The 26,750-nt window shown below is 39.2% G+C and overlaps 1 protein-coding gene across 1 annotated transcript in view; it reads left to right on the top strand.

Annotated features, from left to right (window-relative positions):
• Positions 1 to 26,750, top strand: part of NUP62CL (nucleoporin 62 C-terminal like) — a 109,801-nt gene that overhangs the window by 36,624 nt on the left and 46,427 nt on the right. The window contains exons 3-4 of the mRNA XM_056125815.1: positions 13,063 to 13,213; positions 24,459 to 24,609. Coding sequence (XP_055981790.1) covers positions 13,063 to 13,213; positions 24,459 to 24,609 — 302 coding nt within the window. The remainder of the gene's footprint in view (positions 1 to 13,062; positions 13,214 to 24,458; positions 24,610 to 26,750) is intronic.

A 26,750-nucleotide genomic window follows, 5' to 3' on the forward strand; every position in this document is an offset into this window, starting at 1 on the left:
ACCCCCAAATTGCTGCTGTGCCTTTGGCCAGACCCCAAAAACGTGGGGCAAAGTTTACCAAGAAAGGAAACGGCCAAAAGTTAGGTATGTGGGAGACACATCCATAAACCACATACGGCTCAGCTATATAATTGGAGGCATGGACTCTCTGGTTCCTGATAGAATTGCTTAATGGCCATGATCCCAGAGACTCAGAAACGAATCTCAAAACCCAATGGCTGTTGGCAAAAATGCGTCTGGACCCTGCAGTAGGTTACCGGCTCTGGGCCACCCCAGGTAGGAGTAGGTTTCGTGCCTTGGCCTGTTCTTCCTGGTGGCCCAGTACCGCCAATCTCCAGACGCCACTGGACAGTCAGATTTGGGCCTTCGTGATGAGACATGCGGGGCCTTATGGGATGGGGGTGGAGCCAGTCCTTTCCTCCCCACCCCAACGAGACCCAAAGTCATGGCCCATGAATGGCCTCTCTGGCTCCTGATCAAATTGCTTATTGACCATGATCCCAGAGACTCAGAAACAAATCTCGAATCCAGCGGCTTTTGGAAGAAATGCGTTTGGACCATGCAGTAGGTTACTGTCGCCGGGCCACCCCAGGGGGGGAAGGGTGCTGTCCCTCAGCCTGCTCCCCCTTGGTGGCTCAGTGGCTGCCATCCTCCAGAGGCCATTGGACAGTCAGGTTTGGACCCGCAGTGATGAGACATGCAGGGCCTCACGGGATGGGGGGTGGAGCTGGCCCTTTCCTCCCCACCCCAATGAGACCCCGAGTTGCCGCCCATGAATGGCCTCTTTGGCTCCTGATCAAGCCATTTAATGGCCATGATGCCAGAGACTCAGAAATCTTGAAACCCAGCGGCTTTTGGCAGAAATACGTCTGGTCCCTGCAGTAGGTTACCAGCGCTGGGCCAACCCAGGTGGGAATAGGTTTCGTGCCTTAGCCTGTTTCCCCTGGCGGCCCAGTGGCTGCCATCCTCCAGAGGCCACTGGACAGTCTGAGCCTGCAGTGACGAGACACATGGGGTGGAGCTGGCCCTTTCCTCCCCACCCCATCAACACCCCGAGTTGCCACCCATGAACGGCCTGTATGGCTCCTGATCAAGCTGTTTAATGGCCATGATCCCAGAGACTCAGAAACAAATCTCGAAACCCAGCAGCTTTTGGCAGATATGCGTCCGGACCCCACAGTAGGTTACTGTCACGGGGCCACCTTACGGGGGGAAAAGGTGCTGTCTCTCCGTCAGCTCCCCCTAGGCGGCTCAGTGGCTGCCATCCTTCAGAGGCCATTTGACAGTCAGGTTTAGGCCCTCAGTGACAAGACACGTGGGGCCTCACGGGATGGGGGTGGAGTTGGCCCTTTCCTCCCCATCCCAATGAGACCTTGAGTGGCCGCCCATGAAAGGCCTTTCTGGCTCCTGATCAAGCTCCTTAATGGCCATGATCCCAGAGACTCAGTAACAAATCTCGGATCCCAGCAGGTTTTGGCAGAAATCCCTCCCGATTTAATTGTTAAAATTTTGGAATTTCAAAATCACGTGGCCACTACTGCAGCCACGTGGCAACATATGTTATTCTTAACCAGCAATAGAAAACAAATTGTCTACTGTTTCCTTTTCAGCAGATCTGAGTGTTGGGGTAAACTCCCAAATATAATGGTGGGTCTGGTGCCAAAATATTGAATGTAATCAAAGTAGAGAGAGAGTAATGTGGAAATCACCTGCCCTACTGGTACGTGGAGGTTGTGGGATGGGGATATACTGCGGTTTGGGGGGTTGGAGAATGGGCACTGGTGATGGGACGGGTGTTTCATTGTATGGCTGAGACTTAAACCCGAAAGCTTTGTAACTGCTCTCATGGTGATTCAATAAATAAAATTATAAAAAAATGAAGAAAAAAAAGTAAGGTGGAGTTCATGCCCAATTCAATCATCTTATCAGTGGCTGAATAAATAGCAGTACTTCTACATTAAAAAAATAAAACAAAATAAAATAAGAATGATATTTTGTGGGGGAAAAGAACTGATATTATTTTATTATTTATTTATTTAGTGAGATACAGTTACACAATTTTCATGTTTGAGTTTCAGTCATACAATGATCGAACACACAATCGCTCCAGCAGTGCACAGTCTCCACTACAATGCATTTATTGTTTTTTATTTTTTAATTTTTTTTACTGAATCACCATGAGGTACAGTTACAGACTTACAAAATTTCATGCTTACATTTCAGTCATACAATGATCGAGTACCCATCCCTCCACCAGTGCCCATTCTCCACCACCAATGTTCTCAATATTACTCCCACCACCCCCACCCATCCCCAATGCCCCGCCTCTGTGGCAGGCACATTCCCTTTTACTCTCTCACTCCTTTAGTGTGTTGTGGTCTGCATGCAGGTATTAAGTGGCCATCATGTTTGGTCTGTAGTCTACTTTCAACACACATGTCTCATTCCAAGCAGGCCCTCCAAGCACACTTTACTTGGTCCCTTCTGTATCTGAGCTGCCTTTCCCCCCAGCATGTGAGAGCAGCTTCCAAGCTGTGGAGCAGTCCTCCTGGAGCAAAACTCATATCTACTATCCCTGAGTGTTAGTCTCCTATTCTGTTACTTTATATTCCACAAATGAGTGCAGTATTTCTATGTCTGTCCCTCTCTTTCTGACTTGTTTCACTTAACGTGATACTCTCCATGTTGATCCAATGAGTACCTTGTATATTCTTGATATCAATCCCTTATCAGATGGGTATTGGGTGAATATCTTTTCCCATTATGTAGATTGTCTTTGTATTTTGGTCACTGTTTCTTTTACCAATGCATTTTTGAACATTTATTGTATCACTATGAATTACAAAATTACAAAGGTATTTATGATTGAGCTTCAGGAATATATTGTTCCAAGACCAATTCCCTCACCAGTTTCCACTACCCTCCACAGATGTCTCCAGTTTCCCTCTGCTCCCCATCCTGTCTTTGTGACAGGCACTTTTCCCCTCCCTCATTGTCCTAGTGCTCCCTTCCCTAAATTATCCCTCCTTACCCCTGTCTCTGTGGCAAGCTTCCTACTGAAGACCATTTCTCCTATTCTTAATTTCTACTGCCACTGGACATTTGATATTCTCCTATGAAATTTCTTTGTATTCCACATGTATCTCATAGAGATCATTCTGTCTGTTCTTCTCCGTCTGACTTATTTCACTGAAGATGATATTCTCCATACTCACCCACACTTTAGCAAATTTCCTGACTTTCTTTTCTTAAGGCTGAGTAATATTCCGCTGTATATATGTACCTTAGTTTCTTTATCCAGTCATCTGTTGGTGCGCATTCCAGTTGTTTCCTTATTTAGCTATTGTATGTTGCAATGAACGTAGGAGTATACAAATGTCTCTTGTGGATTGTGTTTTGGGTCCCTTGGGGTATATTCCAAGGATTGAAATTGCTGGGTCATATAGAAAATCAATTCGTTATTTTTTGAGGAATTTCCATATTGTCTTCCCAAAAGTCTGGACCTGTTGACATTCTACCAGCAAGATTGTATTCTTGATCGCAGTTTTTAAATTGATACAATATATTAGGGCTGGGGGGATAGCACAGTGGGTAGGGTGTTTGCCTTGCAAGCGGCCAATGTGGCCAACCCGAGTTTGATTCCTCCGCCCCTCTCGGAGAGCCCGTCAATCTACCAAGAGTATCTTGCCCGCACGGCAATGCCTGGCAAGCTCCCCGTGATGTGTTCAATATGCCAAACACAGTAACAACAAAGTCTCACGATGGAGACGGTACTGGTCCTGCTTGAGCAAATCAATGAACGACGGGAGGACAGTAACAGTGACAATATGTTAGGATTTGTACCAATTTCCTCTAAAAGTTTATATTGTATACATTGTATAAAGTATATATTGACCTGTATTAAAGTTGTATTTCTTCTAATGCTGATTACTGACTTTTTGTATATATATTCAAAATTTCCTCTTGTCCACTTTTATCTCTCGAAGTAGTGTTTTGTAGTTTTCTTTGTTTAGGGCCCTTTCCTTGCATGCATTTGATCTGAGCTCAGTCACCAGCATCCCATATGATACTCTGAGTCCTTCCAGGAGTTACCTCTGAGCACAGGGCCAGGAGTAAGCTGTAAACACCTGGGTGTAGCCCCAAATAGAAGTGTGTAGTGTATGTGTGCAAGAGAGAGAGAGAGAAAGAGAGAGAGGTAGAGGGAGAGACTGTCAGAGAGACAGACCTATATTTTCTTTAAGTGTAATAATAAGTTTTAAAACAAGATTGTTCATTGCAATCTTATCTTTTGTAATGAGTCTCAAGATAATTGATGATGTCCATTCCCCAAATGGAGTAACATTCACAGTTATTGATTAGTATAGGATAAACAATTTGAACAGTAGAATCTTTTAAAGTATTTTGTACTGTTTCATGTCATGAGTTCTAAAATGAGATTTGTTTAAATGCAAATCCCAATTTGTCATGCAGTTATTTTCTATTACTTATAGAACTGTGAGTCACTTTTCCTGCACAAAGAATATAAAGATAACTGTATTTAGTTTCAATCAAAGTCAGTAACTTACAAAATCTGGTTGTGACAGAAATTTAAAATCAATTCATTGCTGCCTTGGTATTAATTGAAATATTATTATTTTAATATTATCTTCAATGCCAGAGCTAATTTATACTTTAAAAAATAGAATAAAAGATAAGGAAAAATATAGATACCATATTAAAATATTAAAATAAACATTTCATTTTTATAAGACTAAGTTTCCTTTGTTTATGATGACAGGTACTAATTTCCTGAGATATCATTCAAAGTCTTTGGGGGAAGTGTTCTACTTGTGTAGAAGTTTCTTTAGTGTGGTTTTGATGGTAGTTACTATTTTCATTATAAAAGCTGTATGCATTTGAAGATACAAATATTTTACTCCCTGTTAAAAAATAGTTTGTTTAGCTTTCTAGTTTTTTAATTTTTATTTATTTATTTATTTTTTTTGCTTTTTGGGTCACACCCGGCGATGCTCAGGGGTTACTCCTGACTCATGCACTCAGGAATTTCTCCTGGCGGTCCTTGGGAGACCATATGGGATGCTGGGAATTGAACTTGGGTCGGCCATGTTGGCTGTGTGCAAGGCAAATGCCCTACCCACTGCGCTATCGCTCCAGCCCCCAGCTTTCTAGTTTTTTAACACACACATACATGAATTTTTTTACTTTACAAAAATAAATCTTTGTAATTACATGCATAGTCTTTGAATTTTGCTGTTATTTCTTGAATATAATTTTATTTATTGAATCACCATGAGAGCAGTTACAAAGCTTTTGGGTTTAAGTCTGTCATACAATGAAACGCCCGTACCTTCACCAGTGCCCATTCTCCACCCCCAAAACCCCAGTATATTCCCATCCCACACCCTCAACCTACCTGTGGGGCAGATGATTTTCACATTACTCTCTCTCTACTTTGATTACATTCAATATTTTGACACCAGACCCACCATTATTTGGGATTTTACCCCAACAGTCAGATCTGCTAAAAAGGCAATAGTAGACAATTTGTTTTCTATTGCTGGTTATGAATAACATATAATGTTGCGTGGCTGCAGTAGTGGCTGTGTGATTTTGAAATTCCGAAATTTTAACAATTAAATCTGGAGGGATTTCTGCCAAAACCTGCCTCCCAGGGGGAGTAGACGGATGGACAGCACCCTTTCACCCCTGTGGCGGCCTGGTGACAATAACCTACTGCGGGTCCAGACGCATTCTGTCAAAAGCCACCTGGTTCCGAGATTTGTCTCTGAGTCTCTGTGATCATGGTCGTTAAGCAGTTTGATCAGGAACCAGAAAGGCCATTCGTGGGTGGCGACTCGGAGTCTTGTTGGGATGGGGAGGAAAGGGCCGGCTCCACCCCCATCCCGTGAGGCCCCAGGTGTCCCATCACTTCAGGCCCAAACCTGACTATCCAGTGGCCTCTGGCAGATGGGGGCCACCGAGCCACCAAGAGGGAGCAGGTGGAGGGACAGCACCCTTTCCCCCCTGGGGTGACCCAGCAACAGCAACCTAGTGCGGGGTCCGGACTCATTTCTGCCAAAAGCCGTTAGGTTTAGAAATTTGTTTCTGAGTCTCTGGGATCATGGCCGTTAATCAGCTTGATCAAGAGCCATAGAGGCTGTTCATGAGTGGCAACTTCGGGTCTCGTTGTGGTTGGGAGGAAAGGGCTGGCTACACACCCATCCCATGAGGCCCCGTGTGTCTCATCACTGCTCGTCCAAACCTGACTGTCCAGTGGCCTCTGGAGGATGGCGGTCACCAGGCCGCCGGGGTAACAGGCCAAGGCACAAAATCTATTCCCACCTGGGGTGGCCCAGCGCCGATAACCTGCTGCAGGAACAGGACGCATTTCTGACAAAAGCCGCTGGGTTTCAAGATTCGTTTCTGAGTCTCTGGGATTATGGCCATTAAGCAGCTTGGTCAGGAGCCAGAGAGGCCGTTCGTTGACGGTGACTTGGGATCTCATTGGGGTGGGTAGCAAAAGGCCGGCTCCACCCCCATCCCGTGAGGCCCTGCGTGTCTCATCTTGCATGCGCAATCCTGACTGTCCAATGGCCTCTGGAAGATGGCAGCCACTGAGCTGCCTAGGGGAAGCAGGTGGAGGGACACCACCCTTTTTCCCCTAGGTTGGCCTTGTGACAGTAACCTCCTGAGCGTTCTGGACGCATTTCTTCCAAAAGCCGCTGTGTTTCAAGATTTGTTTCTGAGTCTCTGGGATCATGGCCATTAAGCAGCTTGATCAGGACCCAGAGAGGCCTTTCGTGGGAGGCAACTTGGGGTCTCGTTGGGGCAGGGAGGAAAGGACCGGCTCCACCCCCATCCCGTGAGGCCCCACGTGTCATGTTACTGTGGGCCCAAACCTGGCCTTTGGAGGATGACGGCCACTGGGCCGCCAGGGGGAACATGCCAAGGCACGAAACCTATTCACACCTGGGGTGGCCCGGCACTGGAAACCTACTACAGGGACCAGACGCATTTCTGCCAAAAGCTGTTGGGTTTCGAGATTTGTTTCTGAGTCTCTGGGATCATGGCTGTTAAGTAGTTCTATCAGGAACCAGAGAATCCATGCCTCCAATTATATAGCTGAGCCATATGTGGTTTGTGGGTGTGTCTCCCACAAACCTAACTTTTGGCCGTTTACTTTTTTGGTAAACTTTGCCCCAAGTTTTTGTCTGGCCAAAGGCACAGCAGCAATTTTGGAGTATCTGGAAGTCTGAAGGCACCATCAGGCTACTGATGCACTCGACTCACAGGTACAGATTGACCTGCTGGTGGCATCATACCCCCGTCTTATTTTTCTTAATTGATTTTCACTCTTGAATATACAGTAGTTTCTATCTGTGTGAGATACAGTTGAAGATTCCTTGGTGATGCCTCAAAAACTATGGATAGTATAAGAGAGAGAGAACAAAAGGGAATGCCCTGCCACAGAGGCAGGGTGGGATAGGGGGATGGGGGGGTGGGAGGGATACTGGGATCTGTGGTGGTGGGAAGTGGGCACTGGTGGAGGGATAGGTATTTGATCATTGTATAATTGAAACCCAAGCACAAAAATTTGTAAGTCTACAACTGTACCTTATGATGTCTCACTAATAAATAAAATAAAATAAAATTTCGGAATTTCAAAATAAAAAAAAACTATGGATAGCATCAAACTCTTTATATACTATAATTTGCCATACATGTATATATAATAGTATAGTTATGATAATATGCCACAATGAAGTTATATGTACATGACCTCTTTCCCTCTCTGACTCTTAAAAATCTTATATGATACTTTGGACTATGTTTGAAAACAGGTAACTAAAATTGGAATTCAAACTTGCAGATACAGGCGGACTACTGTAGTATTTACTCAGGGTTAAATGAATCAATAAATATAGAGATTCTTAAGAATGACATTCCTTTTTCCCCTCATACAATTTTTTCTCAGATAAGGAACATGCTGACATATGGATATAAAGAACACTGGAGATCTATCCTTTAATTATCCATTCTTCTGAATGATTGTGATCCCAAAAATACTTTGTGATTTGACATGGTCTCCCTCATATAGTACTCCTTCCATCCTCACAAAGTCTAACACAAAGAATGAAGAAACTATTGTGAGTGTCCAGGAAGAAATTGGAATTTTATTGAAGTCTAATATGGGTAACTTTACTATACTGAACATCAACAAAAAATGAACTTAAAAGAGTTGTTCTTAAGACAACATTAGAGAACTACTGAATCTAGTATTGTGATAACAAAACCTGACCATTCTTCTTCTGACTATTTTTTTCTTTTTTTGAACACTTCCCATCAGTTCATGGGTTTACTTTACAAATAATTTTTGCCTTTGTGTTTTAACTCACTTAAAAAAAATTAAAACATTGATTAATTGTGAGGGCCTCTCAAGTTGACCTTGGGAGGCCTTCAGGGTCTCTCAGTGATTCTCAGCCTGGCTAACAGTTCAAAGTGAGAGCCAGAGGTTGCAGTGCTGCTTGGGCCCTGACATGCTAGGGATTACCTGGATCACCTCAATGGTGGTGGAGCTTCGTGAATGCACTCCGTGGTATTTAGGGACCATGTGAATGTGGTGTAATGATTGGACTGGGGTTAGCATCATGCAAGGCATGTTTCTTCACCTCTAAACTATTTCTCTACCCTGCTTATTCTTTTTACTTTTTAATTTTTGGGGCACAACCAGTGCTCAAGTCTTACTCCTGCCTCTGCACTCAAGGATCACTCCTAGCTGTGATTCAGGGACTGTATGTAGTGACTGGGATTGAACCCAGGTTGACAGCATGCAAGACAAAATGCTTTACACACTGTACTATGCACATTAGCCTTGGCTGCTTCTTAATTTTAATTTACTCATGGTTTCTCAATGTTAGTTCAAGTTATTGCTCTAATTATTTTTAGTTATCTCTGTGTTTATTATTTTAATACTTTTATAAATATTTTCAAATTTTTAGCTAGAGTTTGGTTCCACACTGCTACATACAGTCTGATTCTTTTCATTGCTCAAAATTTTTGCGGATAATATTATGACCCATTTTAATCCAGTTTGGCTAGACTTTTGTGTTCCAGTTCCTCTCACAGGTTGTCAGTAACATCTGAGATGACTCTCTGTCCTTCAGATGCTGAATCTTGGTTGTCCCAATCAGCTATGAACCAGGAAGAAGGGACAGAGAGGAGTGATCCAGTTAAACTGAGCAATCACCAGGATATATTTAGTGTAGTCATTAACATGAAAATATTGCTAATTGGGAAGTAAGTCTTATATAAAAATTTTAAATGCATATATATTAAATTTCACAACAAATATATTGTTTTAGAAGAAACATTAGTTGCAAATATATTTGATACTACAGGGATCCAAAAAATGTTGATCTTTCTTGATCTTGCTGCTTTCCATATTATCTCTTTGGTTTTTGCCATTCTGAATACAGTGTATTTTCCCAATTGAGACCCTTTGTTGTTGTTGTTGTTGTTGTTGTTGTGTGTGTGTGTATTTGGTTGCCTGTATTTCTCAAGTCTGGGAAAATCTTAATTATGATTTCTTTCTAACTATTAATTATTCATTTTATCACCTTCCTGGTCCTCAGGTACTGATTTTTATATTGTTCCTCTTGAGCTCTCCCATAGTTCTTTGGTATGCTATTCCTTTCTTTTTTAATTTTTTTTTTATTCACCGTGAGGTACGGTAACAAAAATCTCATGTTTGAACTTTGATCATACAGTTTAACACCCATCCCTTCCACCACAAAAATCCCCAGATCCCCCCCCCCCCACATTCCACGCCTCCCCTTGCCTTTATGGTAGACAATTTGCAAAATATTCTTTCTCTACTTTAGTTACCGTTGATATTTCAAGACAAGTTCTACCATCCCTCATACCTGCCGAAAATGCAATGCTAGACAATGTATTTTGTATTGCTTGTTATGGATATAATATAATGTTGTGCAGCCACTCCCGCGGCCCTGCACTCAAGAAATTCTTTTTTTTTAATTTTTTTTTAGTGAGACACCATGAGGTTCAGTTGTAGACTTACAATTTTCTGTGCTTGGGTTTCAATTTCACAAATCAATACCATCCTGTTATTCGTCGATTGCCTCGAGCAGGCCCCAGTAACGTCTCCTTCATCCTAGCCCTGAGATTATATTCAAGGCTCTTTAGGAGAATGAGACCCATCATTGTTACTGGTATTTGGCATATTGGCTACGCCACGGGGAGTTTGCCAGACTCTGCCATGTGGGCAGGCTACATTTGGTAGCCTGCCAGTTTGTCCAAAGTAGGAATGAGATAATAAGATGTCATAATAAGATGTCCCGTGGCCGCGAATGCAGCCGCGCGGTTCCGGGAGCTGGTTTTTATAGTCTCTGAGTCTTGGCCGTTGATGGGATTACACGGCGCCAGGGGTTTCAATTATACAATGATCAAATACCCATCCCTCTACCAGTGCCCATTTCCCACCACCTGGGATCCGTCGAGGAGAAATTCTAAGATTTTAATAATTAAGGTCTTAAGAAATTGCTGCAGCACATTGCTAGGGTCCAAGATTCGTTTGTGTGTCTCTGGATCGTGGCCATGTGGGAGCTTAAGTAGATGGTGGGTGGATGTGACATCATCTCGATGTCCCATTGGGGTTGGGGGGAAAGGACGAACCACTCCTCCCCTGTCCCTTGAGACTTGGAATTTGCCATCACCGCAAATTTGTACCTGGTGTTTCTCACTGGCTTCTAGAAAATGGCGCCTGCTGGAGCTCTTAGAGGTCAGGCGGAGGGACAACACCCACCCCCATCTGGAGCAGCCCAGCAGAGAAGGCTTTTTGCAAAGTCCAGGGCTATCCCTGCTGCAAGTTGCTCAGGTCCGAGATTCATCTCTATGTCCAGGAAATACAATTTTTGAAGACAATTTCAGTAGTCTAGACCAGGGGGCCAGAAAAAAGAAGCCTTATGGTTTGGTTTGGTTTTCACATAGAAAAAAGCAAAAAGCAAAACAGAATATGTGACCAAACCTCCTTGCAAAACCTTAAGGCTTTGTTTTCTGACCCTTGGCAACCCATGTCCTAGGAAGCTGGGAAGGCAGCTCATTGTGTGGAAGGAACTTCTATTCATTTCTTTTCAGACTTTTCCCCATCTTCTATTCTAGAGTTTTCCTCATCTCATCTAGTAGCTTCTCAATCTTTCTTCAGCTGCTGTTATTCTGCTTCTCAGAGCTGTTAATGAGTTTTTTATATCACTTACCATACTCTTTATTTGTGTTATGCCTATAGTTTTCTGATTCAGCTCTCATGTTTTTTGTGCTTTGCTGACTACTTGTGCCATTGTTTCTTTGAGCTCGTTAAATATCCTTAACATGGTGTCACTGAAGTCATTTTTCTGAGAATTTACAGAGCTGGTTTAGTTTTGGTTGTGCCTTCAATGTTATTGTTTTCAATCATTGAAATTGGTCTTCTAAGGCCTTCCCCATTCATTTTTTAACTCTACTGTGCTGAGTCTGAGCCTTTTGTAGTAATCTCCTACGATACTCTGAGAGATTAAGCTGGGAGTTGCTCTTTTCCTTTTCTGCCTGTTTTTATCCAGTGACAGGAAGTATAACTGTGATTAGTGTGAATTTTTCTGAGTAGATCTTTTGTGGACACATTAATATGACAGAGGTGGGGCTTGCAGACTTCTAGGACCAACCTAACCAGAATAGAATACTGAAAGCAGTAAGAACAAAAAAGGAACTTACAAAGGAAACCCCATAAGATTCACAACGGGTATCAAATGAGATGAGCCAGAAATGAATGGAGAGATACACTGTGAAAACTCACCAAAATGAACACCTCACAAAATATACTCTATCCAGCTGGAACATCATTCAGATTTGAAGGAACAATACAGAGCTTCATAGGCAGGCAACAACTTAGGGAATTCATATCCCCTTGAGCCCAATTTTGCAAGAAGTATGAAAGGAGCTTCTTTAAAGAATAGGACAAATGACCCAATATATGGCACTGAGTATGGCACTCACTCATGGTGTTTATTGATGCCCTTTACTAGATTAGAAAGTTTCTCCTAACTAGCTAAAAGACTTTATACATTTCAATAATAAATTATCATCTCACTTATATGGAATGTTTATGTCTGATCAGTGTTTTTAAGTCCATAGAGATTTTATTACAACTTTTTACACACTTATGCAGATGCTTATGCAGTACCTATATCTTAGAATATAAAGCCAATACTCCTTTTCTTAGGATAAAATATAATTTGTGCTTTTATAGACCTATTCAGATTTCCTTTTAAATTTTCTTAATTCTCTTCACTCTTACAAAATTTTACATTTGTAGGATTTAGTTATTTCATGTAAATTCTAAAATATATCAGCACAGAATTACACAGAACATTAATTATTTAAATTTATACACCTTTAAAAAGATCTCAATTTTGAAGAAAAATTTATTTTATTAACCTTTTGCTGATTTACAATTTTGTGAAATTTCAGGATATTATCTGTATTCATCTAATTTGTGTAGGTGTCACCACATCCCCCCCAAAATAAGGGAGGGATATTTATTATATGTGGGATAAAAAAAACATAGTAGGAGAACAACCAATGGTCAACGTAACCAGAACTGAAGATTTTGTTTATTGAACTTATGTTGGTGTGGGATGAGATGGGATCTTGGAACACTGGTAGAGGGAAGTTGACTTCGTGGTAAAGGGCCTGGTGTTGAAATGATATATGAATGAAAAGTATGATTGACAGTATTGTAAACTCTAGAACTTCAATAAAATGGTTTTTAAAAATCTCAAAACATTTCCAGCTTCTACCAGCCACAGTTCCTGGCACTCCATATGGTAACCCAGAGCAAAGCCAGGAATCATCGCTGAGTGTAGAGCTGCAGTAAGCACCGCCAAGTGTGACTCCAAAACCAAAAAAAAAGTTTATGTGTGTATATATGAATATATATATATTACCCTGATTTACCAATGACTAAAGAAAATAATTTCTCATTTCTTATTGACTATAAATTTTATTTTCCAGACACAACATCAACAACCACAGCCAGCACTGTCACTACCAACACAACTACCACTACTACCAGTGATTTTCCTTGGACTCTACCAGAGCAGTCAAATGATTTTAATGGCATAGATCAAGATGATTTTTGTGTACCTTATACTTCGACTGTTAAGTAAGCCCATTTATTTAAAAAGTTTCATTTTAATTTTCATTCTTTATATTTTTGGAGAGTGGGGTTCCCAAGCAGTGTTGAGGGAGGGCATAGGTGACTCTTGCCTATCCAAGCCAACTTGCAGGTGGTTTAATGTAAGCACCAGAAGAATTGATGTTGCCCAGTCCCTGAGGTTCTGTGGATACCCAGGCTACCTTGGCTGTGTTTGAGGCCTCCAAGACCATACCCAGTAGTATTCAGGGCTTTCAGAGCGTGCACTTGTAATACCCAGGGGACTATCTGGCACCAGAAATCAAAACCAGATCAGAGTTTAGCTCTCAGCCCCATTTCATATTTTAAAATAATGTATGTGATGCTTGTGTAGCTTTGGGATGGTATTTGAAAGTTATGTAGATGTTTTAGAATTGAAGGGGCAGTTAGAGAAAGAGTTATAATTAAAAAATTGAATAATAGTCTGCTTTTATTAGCAATTTAATACAATTATTACTAAGAGTTAGCATTTATTGTACAATTACTGTGTGATTATCAATATGATAATGCTTTACAAACAACGGATCACCAGCCCTCTCGTAACCCTAAATGGTAAGCTCTTTTTGTTCCCATTTTTTGTATATGAGAAAACTGAAACGCATAGAGATTATATAACCTGCTCTTGCCGCACAATTGGTAACAGTTGAGCCAGGGTTAAAATTCAATCAAATTTCAGAGTCAGTATTCTTACAGTTTGCCATGTTCCACTTTGTTTTTTATTTTAAGTGTAGATTCACAGATATAATACCAAAAAATCCATTTAGGGTTATTAAGAAAAACAATACCTTTACATTGTTTTTCTTAATAATTAAGCCTTGGGCCAGAGTAATAGCACAATAGGTAAGGTGTTTACCTTGCATGAAGCTGACTCAGGTTCAAGTCCCAGCATCCCAAATGGTTCCCCGTGCAATGCCAGGAGTAATTCCTGAGTGCAGAGCCAGGAGTAAACCCTAAGCATCGCTGAGTGTGACCAAAAAAGCCAAAAATTCATAATGAAATCTTGCTTTTCTATAATACAGTATTACACCCAGGATATTAACATTGATAGAGTCACTATACATAAGAGTTCCATCTTGAATGTCCTTTCTATTGCACTTTTGTGGTCACACTTCCCCTCCTTTCTCTGAGCATAGGCAACAATTATTCTGTTTTTAATTTCTTTAATCTTGACATTTAAATAAATGTTATACAAGTAGAGTAAGTATATCTTCTTTGGGGACTGCTTATTTTTATAAGTCATAATTCTTTGAGAATAATTTATAATATTCCTCAATAGTTTTTTTCTATTTCTGAATAGTGTTCCATGACATATGCATGTGCAACAGTTTAACTGTTCACCTGTTGATGTCATGTAAGTTTTTTCTAGTTTCTGCCTATTATTAGGAAAGATACTAAGAGCATTTGTGTATAGGCTTATTTTTGAGAACTTAGTTTCATTTCTTTTTTTTTTAATTTATTGAATCACAGTGAGAAAGTTAAAAGCTTTCATGTTTGGGTTAAAAACACACAATGATCAAACACCCATCCCTCCACCAGTGCACATTCCACACTACCAATCTCCCCAGTATACCCCCCTTCTCCACCCTCCCCCTGTCTCCAAGGTAGACAATATTCCCCATATTCTCTACTTTTGGGCATTATGCTCTGCAATACAGACACTGAGAGGTCATCATGTTTGGTCCATTATCTATTTTTGACTGGGATAAATGTCCAGGAATCTAGTTACTGGATAGTAATATGGTATTTGCATGCTAATTTTTAAAGAAACTACTTTGTAAATCATGGCTCTTTAATAAAAATTTTAGAAAGAAACTACCAAATCATTTCTAGAGTGACTGCCATTTTATAATCCCCACAGTAGTGTAAGAAAGATTCCATTTGTCCAGAGAGATAGTACAAAGTTTAAGGTATTTGTCTTGCATGTGGCTGACCCTCATTCAGTCCTTAGAAATGCATATGGTCACCCACGCGCAGGCAGTAGTAAGTCCAGAGCATTTCTAGGTATGACCTCACACCTACCTCAAAGATGAGCATCTCACTTGTCCACATTATCACCAGTATTTGGTGTTATCACTCTGTTTCATTTTTATTCTTCTAATAGATGAAAAGTAGTATCTCATTGTGGGTTTTTTTTTTTTTTTGCTTTTTGGGTCACACCCGGTGATGCTCAGGGATTACTCCTGGTTTTGTACTCAGGAATACTCCTGGCGTTGCTCAGGGGACCATATGGGATGCTGGGAATCGAACCTGGGTCGGCCGCGTGCAAGGCAAACACCCTACCCGCTGTGCTATTGCTCCAGCCCCTTCATTGTGGTTTTATTCTCCATTTCTCTGATTATAATGGTGGTAAACATCTCTTCATATATTTATCTGCCACAAATTCCATTTTCTACTTAACTATGACATTTATGGAGTTTCAGATATTCTAGATACCAGTCCTTTTTCAAGTATGTGATCCCTATATATTTTCTCTAACTCTGGAACTTGTCTTTTATCTTTTTCATAGAGTAGTTCACAAAAAAATTATTTTTTGCTTTTTGGGTCACACACAGCGATGCACAGGGATTATTCCTGGCCCTGCATTCAGGAATTACTCCTGGCGGTGTTCCGGGGACCATATGGGATCCTGGAAATCGAATCCCGGTCGTCCATGTGCAGGGCAAACACCCTACCCACTGTACTATCGCTCCACCCCCCAAATTTTAATTGGTATAATCTAATTATCAATTTTTCCTTGAATGAATTTTATTTTTAGTGACAAGGATAAATTCTCTTTACCTTTCATATGTGGGATAATTAACATTTGGTCATTCTGTACAATTTTGCTTTATAAATTTTGTCTAAGTTCCAGAAAAAATGAGTCTATAACAGTGTGTTTACTTTTTTCTCTTTGGTTTCCATATCCAGATAATATCTGCCTCAAAAATGGTTAGAAAGTATTCCTTTCTTTTCTGCGATGTAAAAGAAATCATGTAAAGTTGGTATTAATTCATTAAACATTTGACGGAATTCTACTGTTAAAACTCTGGATCTGGATATTTCTTCCGTCAGAAATTTTTAGGCACAGATTAAATTCTTTAGTACTTTTAGGACTAGTTTTCTCATCTTCTGTGAGTTTTAGTTTTTTGTGGGTTTTAAGGAACTGGTCTATTTCTTCTGACTTGCTGAATGTGTAAGTTTAAAAAGCTACTTTTTAAAATTTCCTTGTTATACTTTAAATAGCAGGAGTTCTGTTTTGTTTTGATAGTAGTGGTATATGCTTTACTATGATCAATTTTACTCACCTTTCCTAATTATGTAACCTTTATTTCAATCCTTGTTTCTTATTTTAATATTCAGTTCAATAAGCATCTATTTTTATTATTTCTTTCCTTATGATTCCATTGGATTAATTTTGCTTTATTTCCTAGTTTCTTGCGGTAGGAATTTACATTATTTGAGACATTTTCTCACTTCTAATGTAATCATTTATGGGTTAACTATGTATACCACATAATCTAATAGGTTATATTTTTTCTTACATTCAGTTCTATGTACTTAAATTTTTTTCTTTGTGAATTTCTCTTTAACCCACAGATTATTCAAATATGTGTTGTTTCAGTTGCAACATGTAGTTCCGTTTAGATATTTTTTCTTTTCTTTTTATACTGATTAATATGTTGATTTTATTATGGTTGAAGAATTTGCACTGTATGATTTCATGTCTGTGTCAGATTTTTTTGGTGGGTCAGGTCTTTCTGAATGATATTTTATTGGTACCTCTAAATTGTTTTCTGCTGGATAGAGTGCCCTGTATATGTCAGTTATATCTCACTGATTCACTATTTTCAGATCTGTGTCCTTGCTGCATACCTCTTTAGTTTTTTTTTTAGGTATTGAAAATGAGTGCTAAAGTCTCTAGCTGTTAATATTGGATTTATATGCCTCTATTTTAAGTCGATTAATTTTGCTTCAATTATTTTGAGGCTCTGCTGTTGCCTATGCATTAGGGATTGTTAAATTTTGTGGTGCTTTGATCCCTTAATCATTATGCAGTGTTTTGTTTTGACTATGGTAATTTTCATTACTCTGAAATTGACATTTTCTGATACTAATATTGCAATTCTTTAAAAATTAATTTTACAGGGGCTGGAGCTATAGCACAGAGGGTAGGGCATTTTCCTTGCTCACAGCTGAACTGAGTTCGATTCCCAGCATCCCATATGGTCCCCCGAGCACCACCATGAGTGAAACCTGAGTGCAGAGCCAGTAGTAACCCCTGTGCATTGCCGGGTGGGACCCAAAAAGCAAAAAAAAAAATTTAATTTTACATATATATTGTCCATCCCAATGGAAAACCAGCAGGACTGTACTACTGTACAAGAAGGGAGACATCCACGACATTGGCAACTATCGCCCAATCTGCCTATTGTGTCATCTACAAACTGTTCACTAGAGTCATCCTGAATAGGATTAGCAGAACACTAGATGAAGGACAACCATGTGAACAAGCCGGATTCCGAAAATGATTCAGTACCATCGACCATATCCACACGATTACTAAGCTCATTGAGGTTTCTCAGGAGTTCTAGATGCCGCTCTGTCTAACGTTCATTGATTTAAAGAAGGCCTTTGATTCTGTTGAGACGGAAGCGGTCATAGAAGCCCTAGCCAATCAGGGCGTACAAACTCAGTACATCAGGATCCTTCGTGAGCTCTATTACGGATTCACTACCAGGATCTCACCATTCTACAAAGAAGTAATCATCCATGTCAAGAGAGGGGTTCGGCAGGGTGATACCATTTCACCAAAACTCTTCAGTGCCACCCTCGAGAACATCATGCGACGACTGGAATGGGAAAGCATGGGAGTGAAGATAGATGGTCGGCAACTACACCACCTCCGCTTTGCTGATGACATCATCCTAATAACACCAAACATCAGCCAAGCGGCACAAATGCTGACTGACTTCGACCGTGAATGTGGAAAGGTCGGACTACAGCTGAATCTTACGAAGACAATGTTTATGAGAAACAGCCTTGTTCCTGACGCTCCATTCGCTCTCAACGGAACCACCATCTCCGAATGCAACAGTTATATATACCTAGGTCAAGAAATCAACATGATGAATGACCTGGCACCTGAGTTGCGCAGGAGGAAGAGAGCGGCTTGGAATGCCTTCAAGAGCATTGAAGAAATAACTAAGAGGACAAAGAACCTCCAGCTACGAGCACATCTCTTCAATTCCACTGTTCTTCCTGCATTAACGTATGCCTCAGAGACCTGGGCCCTACGAAAACAGGATGAGAACGCTATTTGGGTCTCTCACTATGCTTGGAATATCACAATTCACTCAAATGAGAGATAGAATCTGGAGTTCTGATCTCCGTCAACGCTCAAGAATCAGGGACGCTGTCTCATTTGCCAAGGCATCAAAAAATCAGATGGGCTGGACACGTAATGAGGTTTACAGACAACCGCTGGACTAGAGCCAATACTGATTGGATTCCACGGGACATCAAAAGATCGCGTGGATGCCCACCTACAAGATGGTCAGACTTCTTCGTCAAGACCCTGAATGATCGGTTTGAAGCTCTGCATGTTCCTAGAATGAACAGATGCCATTGGTCTACGCTAGCACGCAACAGGGATGAATGGAGACGTTACTGGCACCCGCTCAAGTAAATCGATGAATAACGGGGATTAAGTGATTTTTAAGTGATATATTTTTATTCATTTACTGTAAAGCTGTGTATGCCTTTGATTTTAAATAGGTTTTTTTAATAAACAGCGTACAGATCATAATTTTTGTGTTTTTGTTTTATTTTGGGAACGCACTCATGGGTTATCAGGGATTACTAGTGACTTTGTGCTCAGGAATCACTCCTGGCAGTGCTTGGGGGATCATACTGATGCCAGGAATTGAACCTGAGTTGGCCGTGTGCAAGGCTAAAACATTCCCCACTGTACTATCTTTCTTGTTCTTGATCATAATTTTATACATTCTTCAATTTTTTATCTTTTGGTTGATATATTGAGCAATTTGAATTTAAGATTTTTGTTGACTTATTATGGCTTACAGGTACCATTTTACTGTTTTTATTTGTTTTTAAAATATTTTTATTTTATCACAAACATACAAAGTTATTCATGATTAGGTTCAAGTATATAATGTTCCAAAACAAATCCGTTCCCTACACCAATGTAAACAATTTGTCCCTTTCTCTCCACCAATGTAAACAGTTTGCCTCCCACCCCACCACCCAGCATGCTTCTATGGCAGGCAATTTTTTCTTTTCGTTTTCCTTTTTAAGTACTGTGGTTTACAATGCTGTTACTGATAGCATGTCATGCATATCACTTTACCTCTTTTCAGCACCCAGTTCTTGTCCAGAGTGCCACTTTCCTCCATTATCTACATGGTGGTCCCTTCTCTGCCACCTTCCTCAACTGTCCCCACAGCAGCAAGATTAATACTAAGTACCAGTTTTCATGCTTTTTGTTTCTATTGCATTTAGGCATTAGTTATTTACCTACTGTGTCTCTATATCTCAATATGAGAGATCATTCTATGTCTCTCCCTCTCCCCCTGGCTCACTTTCCGCAGCATGATACTTTCCAGATCCCTGCATGCATAAGCAAATCGCATGATTTCATCTTTTTTTATGTCCAAGTAGTATTCTATCATGTATATATACTGTAGCTTCTTCATCTAATCATCTGTTCTTGGGCACTTGGGTTGTGTCCAGATTTTGTGTATTGTCAGTAGTGCTATAATGAACACAGAAGTGGAGATGTCTTTCTGCGTTGTGTTTGGACCTTTTGGGTAAATTACCAGGACTGGAATTGTTGGGTCATATAGAAGCTCAAATCCTAGGATGTTTTTGAGGAATGTCCATGTTGTCTTCCAAAAAGACTGGACCAATTGACATTCCCATTAGTATTGAATGAGGATCCCTGTTTCACTCACATCCATGTCAACACTGGTTGTTGTTCTTTTTTATGAGTTCCATTATCTATGGTGTGAGGTGATATTTCATTGTTATTTTCATTTGCATTTCCTTGATGATTAGTGATCTAGAACATTTTTCATATTCCTTTTGGAAATTTGTATTTCTTCTTTGAATAAGTTTCTGTTCATCTCTTCTCCCCAGTTTTCAACAGGGTTGGATTTTTTTCTTGTAAATTTCTACCAGTGTTTCATATATCTTGGATATTAACCCCTTATCGGATGAGTGCTAGGAAAAATAATTTTCCTCAATATATAGGTTGTCTGTGTATTCTGGTCATTTTATTTAAAATGCAAAAGATTCTTGATTTAATGTAGTCCCATTTGTTTATTTTTCTTTGCAGTTGCCTGGCATTTTGTCATTAAAGATGCCTCTAGCTTCAGTGTCATAGTCTTCTGCCTATGTTTTTCTCTATGTGCCTTATGATTTACGTTGGATATCAAGGTCTTTAATTCATTTTGATTTGACTTTTATGCATGGCATTAGAAAAAGGTCTGGGTTCATTTATTTTTCATGTGGTGGATCAGTATTCCATACTCCAGGTGCTGAAGAGGTTTTTCTTACTCCACCTTCTATTTTTGCTCTTTTGTCAAAAGATTAACTGGCGGTATATCTGAGGGTTTTTATCTGCACTTTCAGTTATATTCTACTGATCTGAGTGTCTATTTTTATTCCAATACTATGCTGTTTTAATTATAACCACTTTGTACTACAGTTTGAAGTTGGGGAATGTGATATCTATCATATTCTTTTTCCAGAGTATTCCTTTATTAGGTAAGTAGGGAGGAAGTGTCCCATTTGAATTTCAGGAGTGTTTGATCTATTTATTTGAAAAATTCCACGAGTATACTTATAGGGAATACATTAAGTCTAATGCTTTGAGAAGTATTGTCTTGACAATGTTAAGTCTCCCAATACATGAGCAGGGGATGTGCTTAAATTTCCTGTTTTATTCCTTTCAGTAGTGTTTTGTAGTTTTCCTTTTATATGCATATTTTGCTAGACTGACTCTTTAAATACCTTATTTTATGAGACAGTATAGCAAATGGGATTGTTTTTTAACCTTTTCTATTTCATTATTTGCATATAGGAAAGTCATGGACTTTGCATGTTGATTTTATAGATTGTCACTTTTCTATACAAATCTATTTTTTTAAATGTAGTATTTCATCAGCTAATAGTTAGAACTTGACTTCTTACTATCCTATCTGGATGCCTGTAATATATTTTTCTTTCCAAATTGATATGACAGTTACTTCCATTATTATTTTGAATAGAAGTGGTGAGAGTGGGTAATCTTTTCTTGTGCCTGATCTTAGTGTTTTTTGATACTATGTTTTTTGTTTTTCTATTAAAACTTTCTCATGGTTTTTAAGGGTTTTTATTAGATTCCATCTTGTTCTAGTAAAAGAATTTCTGAGCATATTGCTTTGTATATTTTTCTTGTGGTATTCTAGGCTTTAAAATAAATATACATAGCATCTATCTAACCATTTTGACATTTTGTCACATACTGGTGGAATGTAGAAACCTTACTTCTATTTACCCTTTTAATCACAAAGTGTAATTATCTAAAATATTCCCACTTTGTCAGTGAGGACCATATTAAAGTTATTCTTTTTGCTTCAATGGTCAAATATGAATTAAGAAACTCATAAGAAGTAGAATGTTGTATTATATTTGCCTTTGATTTTGCTCTTTTTCTTTCTTTTATTACATTCCAAGTCTTACTCTATTTAATTTCTATTTACTTCTCAAGTGTAGATTTTCTAGTAATAAATTCTCTTAATTTTATTTTGTATGGAAAAACATTACCATTGGATCTAGAAGTTGTGGTCAACCTTTTCTTTTCCTTTGAAAATGCTATAAGGGCCCAGAGAGATAGTACAACAGATAAGGTGCTTGCTTTGCAAGTGGCCAAACTACGTTCAGTCCCTGGCATCAGGAAGTCCCCTGAGCACTTCCATGAGTAATTTCTGAATGCAGAGTCAGGAGTAACAGTCAGGTGTAGCCCAAAAATCAAAAGAAAAAAAATGCTATGACAATTCCTTTTAGCCTCCATTAAAGATGATAAGTCTGCTTATTCAAATTTATGCTCTAGTTTAAGTAAATGTTGTTTCTAACAACTTTCAATATTTTCTTTCTTTGCCTTTAGTTTTCCAAAATGTAATTATTGCTATCTTTATTAAGCATATTGTGTTATATTTGAATTATTCTGTGTGTGGTCTGATCAGCTTCTTGAATCTGTAGGTATTAATGTTTTGCCAAATTTGTGTATTTTTATTTAACCTTTATGTTTTTAAAAATATCTAATGTAATTTCCTCTCTTTTTATTTCCTCTATTTTATATTTATGCATGGTGTTTTTCAGAATATTCTTGTCATTTACTCTGTTTTATATCATCCTCCAATTATATGTTACCTCTCTTATTATGTTTTTCCAGGTTCTTGAGATTTTATATAACTTTTTTCATTGCTCTTCTATAAATTTTATTAATCTGCCCTCAAGTTCACTGATTTTATCATCTGTCATGTATCCACTCTAATATAAAATCTTTCCATTGAGTTTTTGTTAATTTATTATTCAGTCTTTAACTTTGTTTTGCTTCCCATAACATCCATATTCTTACCATGATTTTCTATTTCTCATTTATTGCAGGAGAATTGCTCATTCTATTATTTTTAATGGTTGCTTAAAAGTTCTTTTCAGATAATTCCAACATCTGATATATACCTCTCAAGCTTGGCATTTGTGGATAAAACAATCTTTTTTTCTTTTGAGATGTGTTTTGTCTGGTTCTTGATAAGATGGGTATAATTTTTATCCTACAGTGGAAATGCTAATTATTATGATAGTCTGAATCATATTTTATATCTTCAATGTCTTTAGGCAGTCTTTTTGTTGAGGTGTAGTAAAGGGTTGGATGAATGTTTGTATGTTTATCTTAACACTTCATCTTGCCCAAACTACCTTAGCAAACATGAAGCACCGACTTACACTTAGTCTGCAGATGAGTAGTCTAGAAGTTTGGTTTCTTGCTCTATTCTTCTGATTAATTCTCAGTGGAAGAAGCATTGTGTTCCACCACTTCCTTGCTTGTAAGTGGGAATGTAAACTGAATTCCCGCTGGACTACAGCATCCCAAAACAAGGAGAAGGAGTACTAATTCATGATGTTTAGTCACAGAAGAGTGGAAGTAGAATTTTAGCTCCCTCTTGTGCCCCACCTACATAAGAAGAAAGAGGAGGCAGAATGTCCACTATTCTGCCTTCTGTTACTTTCTTCCTCCTCACTGATGTTGAATTGATATGGAAGGTTAATTACCAACTGGGCACACTAACATAGGACTTTGAAAAGAGGGAAGAGTGTTGAGTCATACAGCTTTGCCTGTTTTCATCAGGCTTGGATTTTCAAATGCATGTGGAGATTAAGCTTAACATCGAGCACACTGACACCAGCAGAGGTGGGAAGTGGAGTCTTTTCTGGCCCTAACTTGGAGTACTTTGTTCAGTCTTAGAGAACTCTACAAGTCGCTGCAGAGGTTCAGGTCCCATTGACACTCAAAGCAAATGGTGAGAGAAATGTAATGATAATTAGCTATCTGCTTCATTCTGCCTTGAGTTTGTTGCCACAAGATAGAAGTTTGGGATGTTACTGAATCTTGTTAATAGAAAATCAAAATATTGTCTACCTCTGCTGAACAATGAATTGGTGATCACTTCTTCACCCAGCCCAGGTGACATTGTCTTAGCTGAAGAATCAGAGCATTGCATGTTCTTGTCAGAGGAACTAACATCAGTTATCTACTCTGTCTTTTTGATATTACTCAGCAGGGTAATTGGACTCTGTGTGGTATTGCCCAATGGGGGATAAATCATCAGCTGTCCAGTTTTGTAGATACTGCTTTTACAAGGGAACAGATGACTTTGATCAAACTAGGTCTGGGGGTAGAGGAGATGTAGTGTTATTTACTTGGCTCATCCACCCAGAATAGAACTTCCATCCTGCTGTGCTGAAGTGGAAGGGAATGAGCAGATTGTGGAACAAATCTTGCTGTCTTTAGATTTCTTAATAAATGTTACTTTAATTTTCTTTATTCCCTTAGGATCATTTCCAGAAACATTGAATGCTTGTTTTTTTTTAAATAAACTTTAGCAGTTAGAGTGGTTTTATTTTAAAACATATATATGTATATATATGATCATAATATAGTTTTTCTTTTCAGTTCCATCAAAACTCCTGTGATGACATACCATGAGCTACAGAGTATGGTAAACAAGTGTAACATGGAGCTTGATGATGAAGAAAAGAATTTTCTTCATTATGCCTCTCAGATCAATGCATGGGACCTTTCAGTGATGGAGAATGGTGAAAAGGTATGAATGTTTTTCAGATAACTGTATGAGAATAGCTCATGTTTTGTTAGTTAACATTCTAATCCAATATTGCTGGAAAATTTTAAGACTATTTTCCTTAGGTGATTAGTGCAATGAAAACAGGATTTTTTTTGTTTTTTAAGTATAGTTGAGAAAAATCAATATTTCCCTGAAATAGTGTATGCATGAAACTGTCAGTGACAGTTTTCATTTTGTTGCTAATTAAATTATTAATTTCTTATTTTATTGATTCACTGTGAGATAGAGCATTACAAAGCTGTTTATGATTGGGCTTCAGTTATACAATGTTCCAATACCCATCCCTCGACTAATGTAATTTCCCACCATCAATGTCCCCAGTTCAGCTCTTCCCCTAAACCACTCCCTACCCCAGCCTGTCTCTATGGCAGGAACCTCTCTTCACTCTTTATCTTTCTCTCACTTTTGGAATTATTGTTTGAATACAGCTGCCGAAAAATTATTGTGTATGTCCCTTTACCTACTTTAACACTCAGTTTTTGTACAGAGTGATCATTCCCAACTACTATTGTTATAATGTACCCTCTTCCATCTTAATTACCCTCCATCTCCCACATGCTTGTGGTAATTTCCAACCACTGACAAGTCCTCCTGACCCATTTTTACTGCCTTGGATATTAGTTTCATATTATTTTTTATATTCCACAAGTGAATGCAGTCATTCTATATCTATCTCCTTCTGATTCATTTCACTCAGCAAAATACTCTTCAAGTCCATCCATTTATAGATAAATTTCATGACTTCATTTTTTCCTAACAGCTGTGTAGTACTCCATTGTGTAGATATACCATAGTTTCTTTATCCAGTCGTCTGTTCTTGGGCACTCAGATTGTTTCCAGATTCTGGCTATTGTGAATAGTGCTGCAGTGAACATAGGAGGAGGGCAGATGGTGTTTCTGCTGTGTGTTTTAGACCCCAGGTATATTCCCAGAAGTGATATTGCTGGGTCAAATGGGAGCTTAATTTCTAGTTTTTTGAGGAATGTATGCATTCCATAAAGGCTGGATCAGTCGGCATTTCTACCAGCAATGAATGAGGGTCCCTTTTCCTCACATTCACACCAGCACTGGTTGTTCTTGTTCATTTGGATGTGTGCCAGTCACTGTGGTGTGAGATGATATCTCATTGTTGTTTTTACTTGCATCTCCCTGATAATTAGTGATGTGAAGCAGTTTTTCTTGTGCTTTTGGCCATCTAATTTCTTCTTTGGGGAAGTTTCTGACATTTCTTCTCCCCATTTTTTGATGGGATTGTATGATTTTTCTTATAAAGTTCTATCAGTGCTTTGTATATCTTTGATAGTAACCCTTATCAGATGGGTATTGTGTGAATAGTTTTTCCCATTCCATGAGCTATCTTTGTATCTTGGTCACTGATTCTTTTTTTTCCTCTACATCAAGACTTTATTATTTTTTGTTTATTTTTATTTATTTATTTATTTATTTTTTATTAGTGAAACACCATGAGATACAGTTATAGACTTATAAATTTTTATGCTTGGGTTTCAGTTATACAATGATCAAGTACCCATCCCTCCACCAGTGCCCATCCTCCACCACCACGGATCCCAGCATCCCCCCCACCCCCCATCCCCCCGTCCCACCCTGCCTCTGTGGCAGGGTATTCCCCCTTGTTCTCTCTCTCTTCTTTGGGGTACTGTGTTTTGCAAGAGAGGCATTGAGTGGCAATCATGTTTGGTCTATAGACTACTTTTAGCATGCTTCTCCCACCCTGGGAGGGTCGTCACAACACCCTTTATTTGGTGCTCTCTTCTCTATCTGAGCTTCCTTTTTTCACCTAGCACGTGTGGCTGGCCTTCAAGTCATGGAGTAAAATTTCTGGTACTAATCTCAGCCATTCCTGGGTGTTAGTCTCCCTTTTTGTTGCTTTATGTTCCCCAGATGAATGCAATCTTTCTGTGTCTAACCTGCTCTTTCTGACTCATTTCGCTTAACATGATACTTTCCATGTAGTACCACTTGTATGTAAATTTCATAACTTCATCTTTTCTAACAGCTACATACATAGTACTCCATTGTGTAAATGTACCAAAGTTTCTTTAACCAGTCATCTGTTCTCGGGCACTCAGTTTTTTTCCAGA

This window comes from Sorex fumeus, unplaced genomic scaffold (genome assembly GCF_029834395.1).
Source record: "Sorex fumeus unplaced genomic scaffold, SorFum_2.1 ptg000058l, whole genome shotgun sequence".
Classification (NCBI taxonomy): Eukaryota; Metazoa; Chordata; class Mammalia; order Eulipotyphla; family Soricidae; genus Sorex; species Sorex fumeus.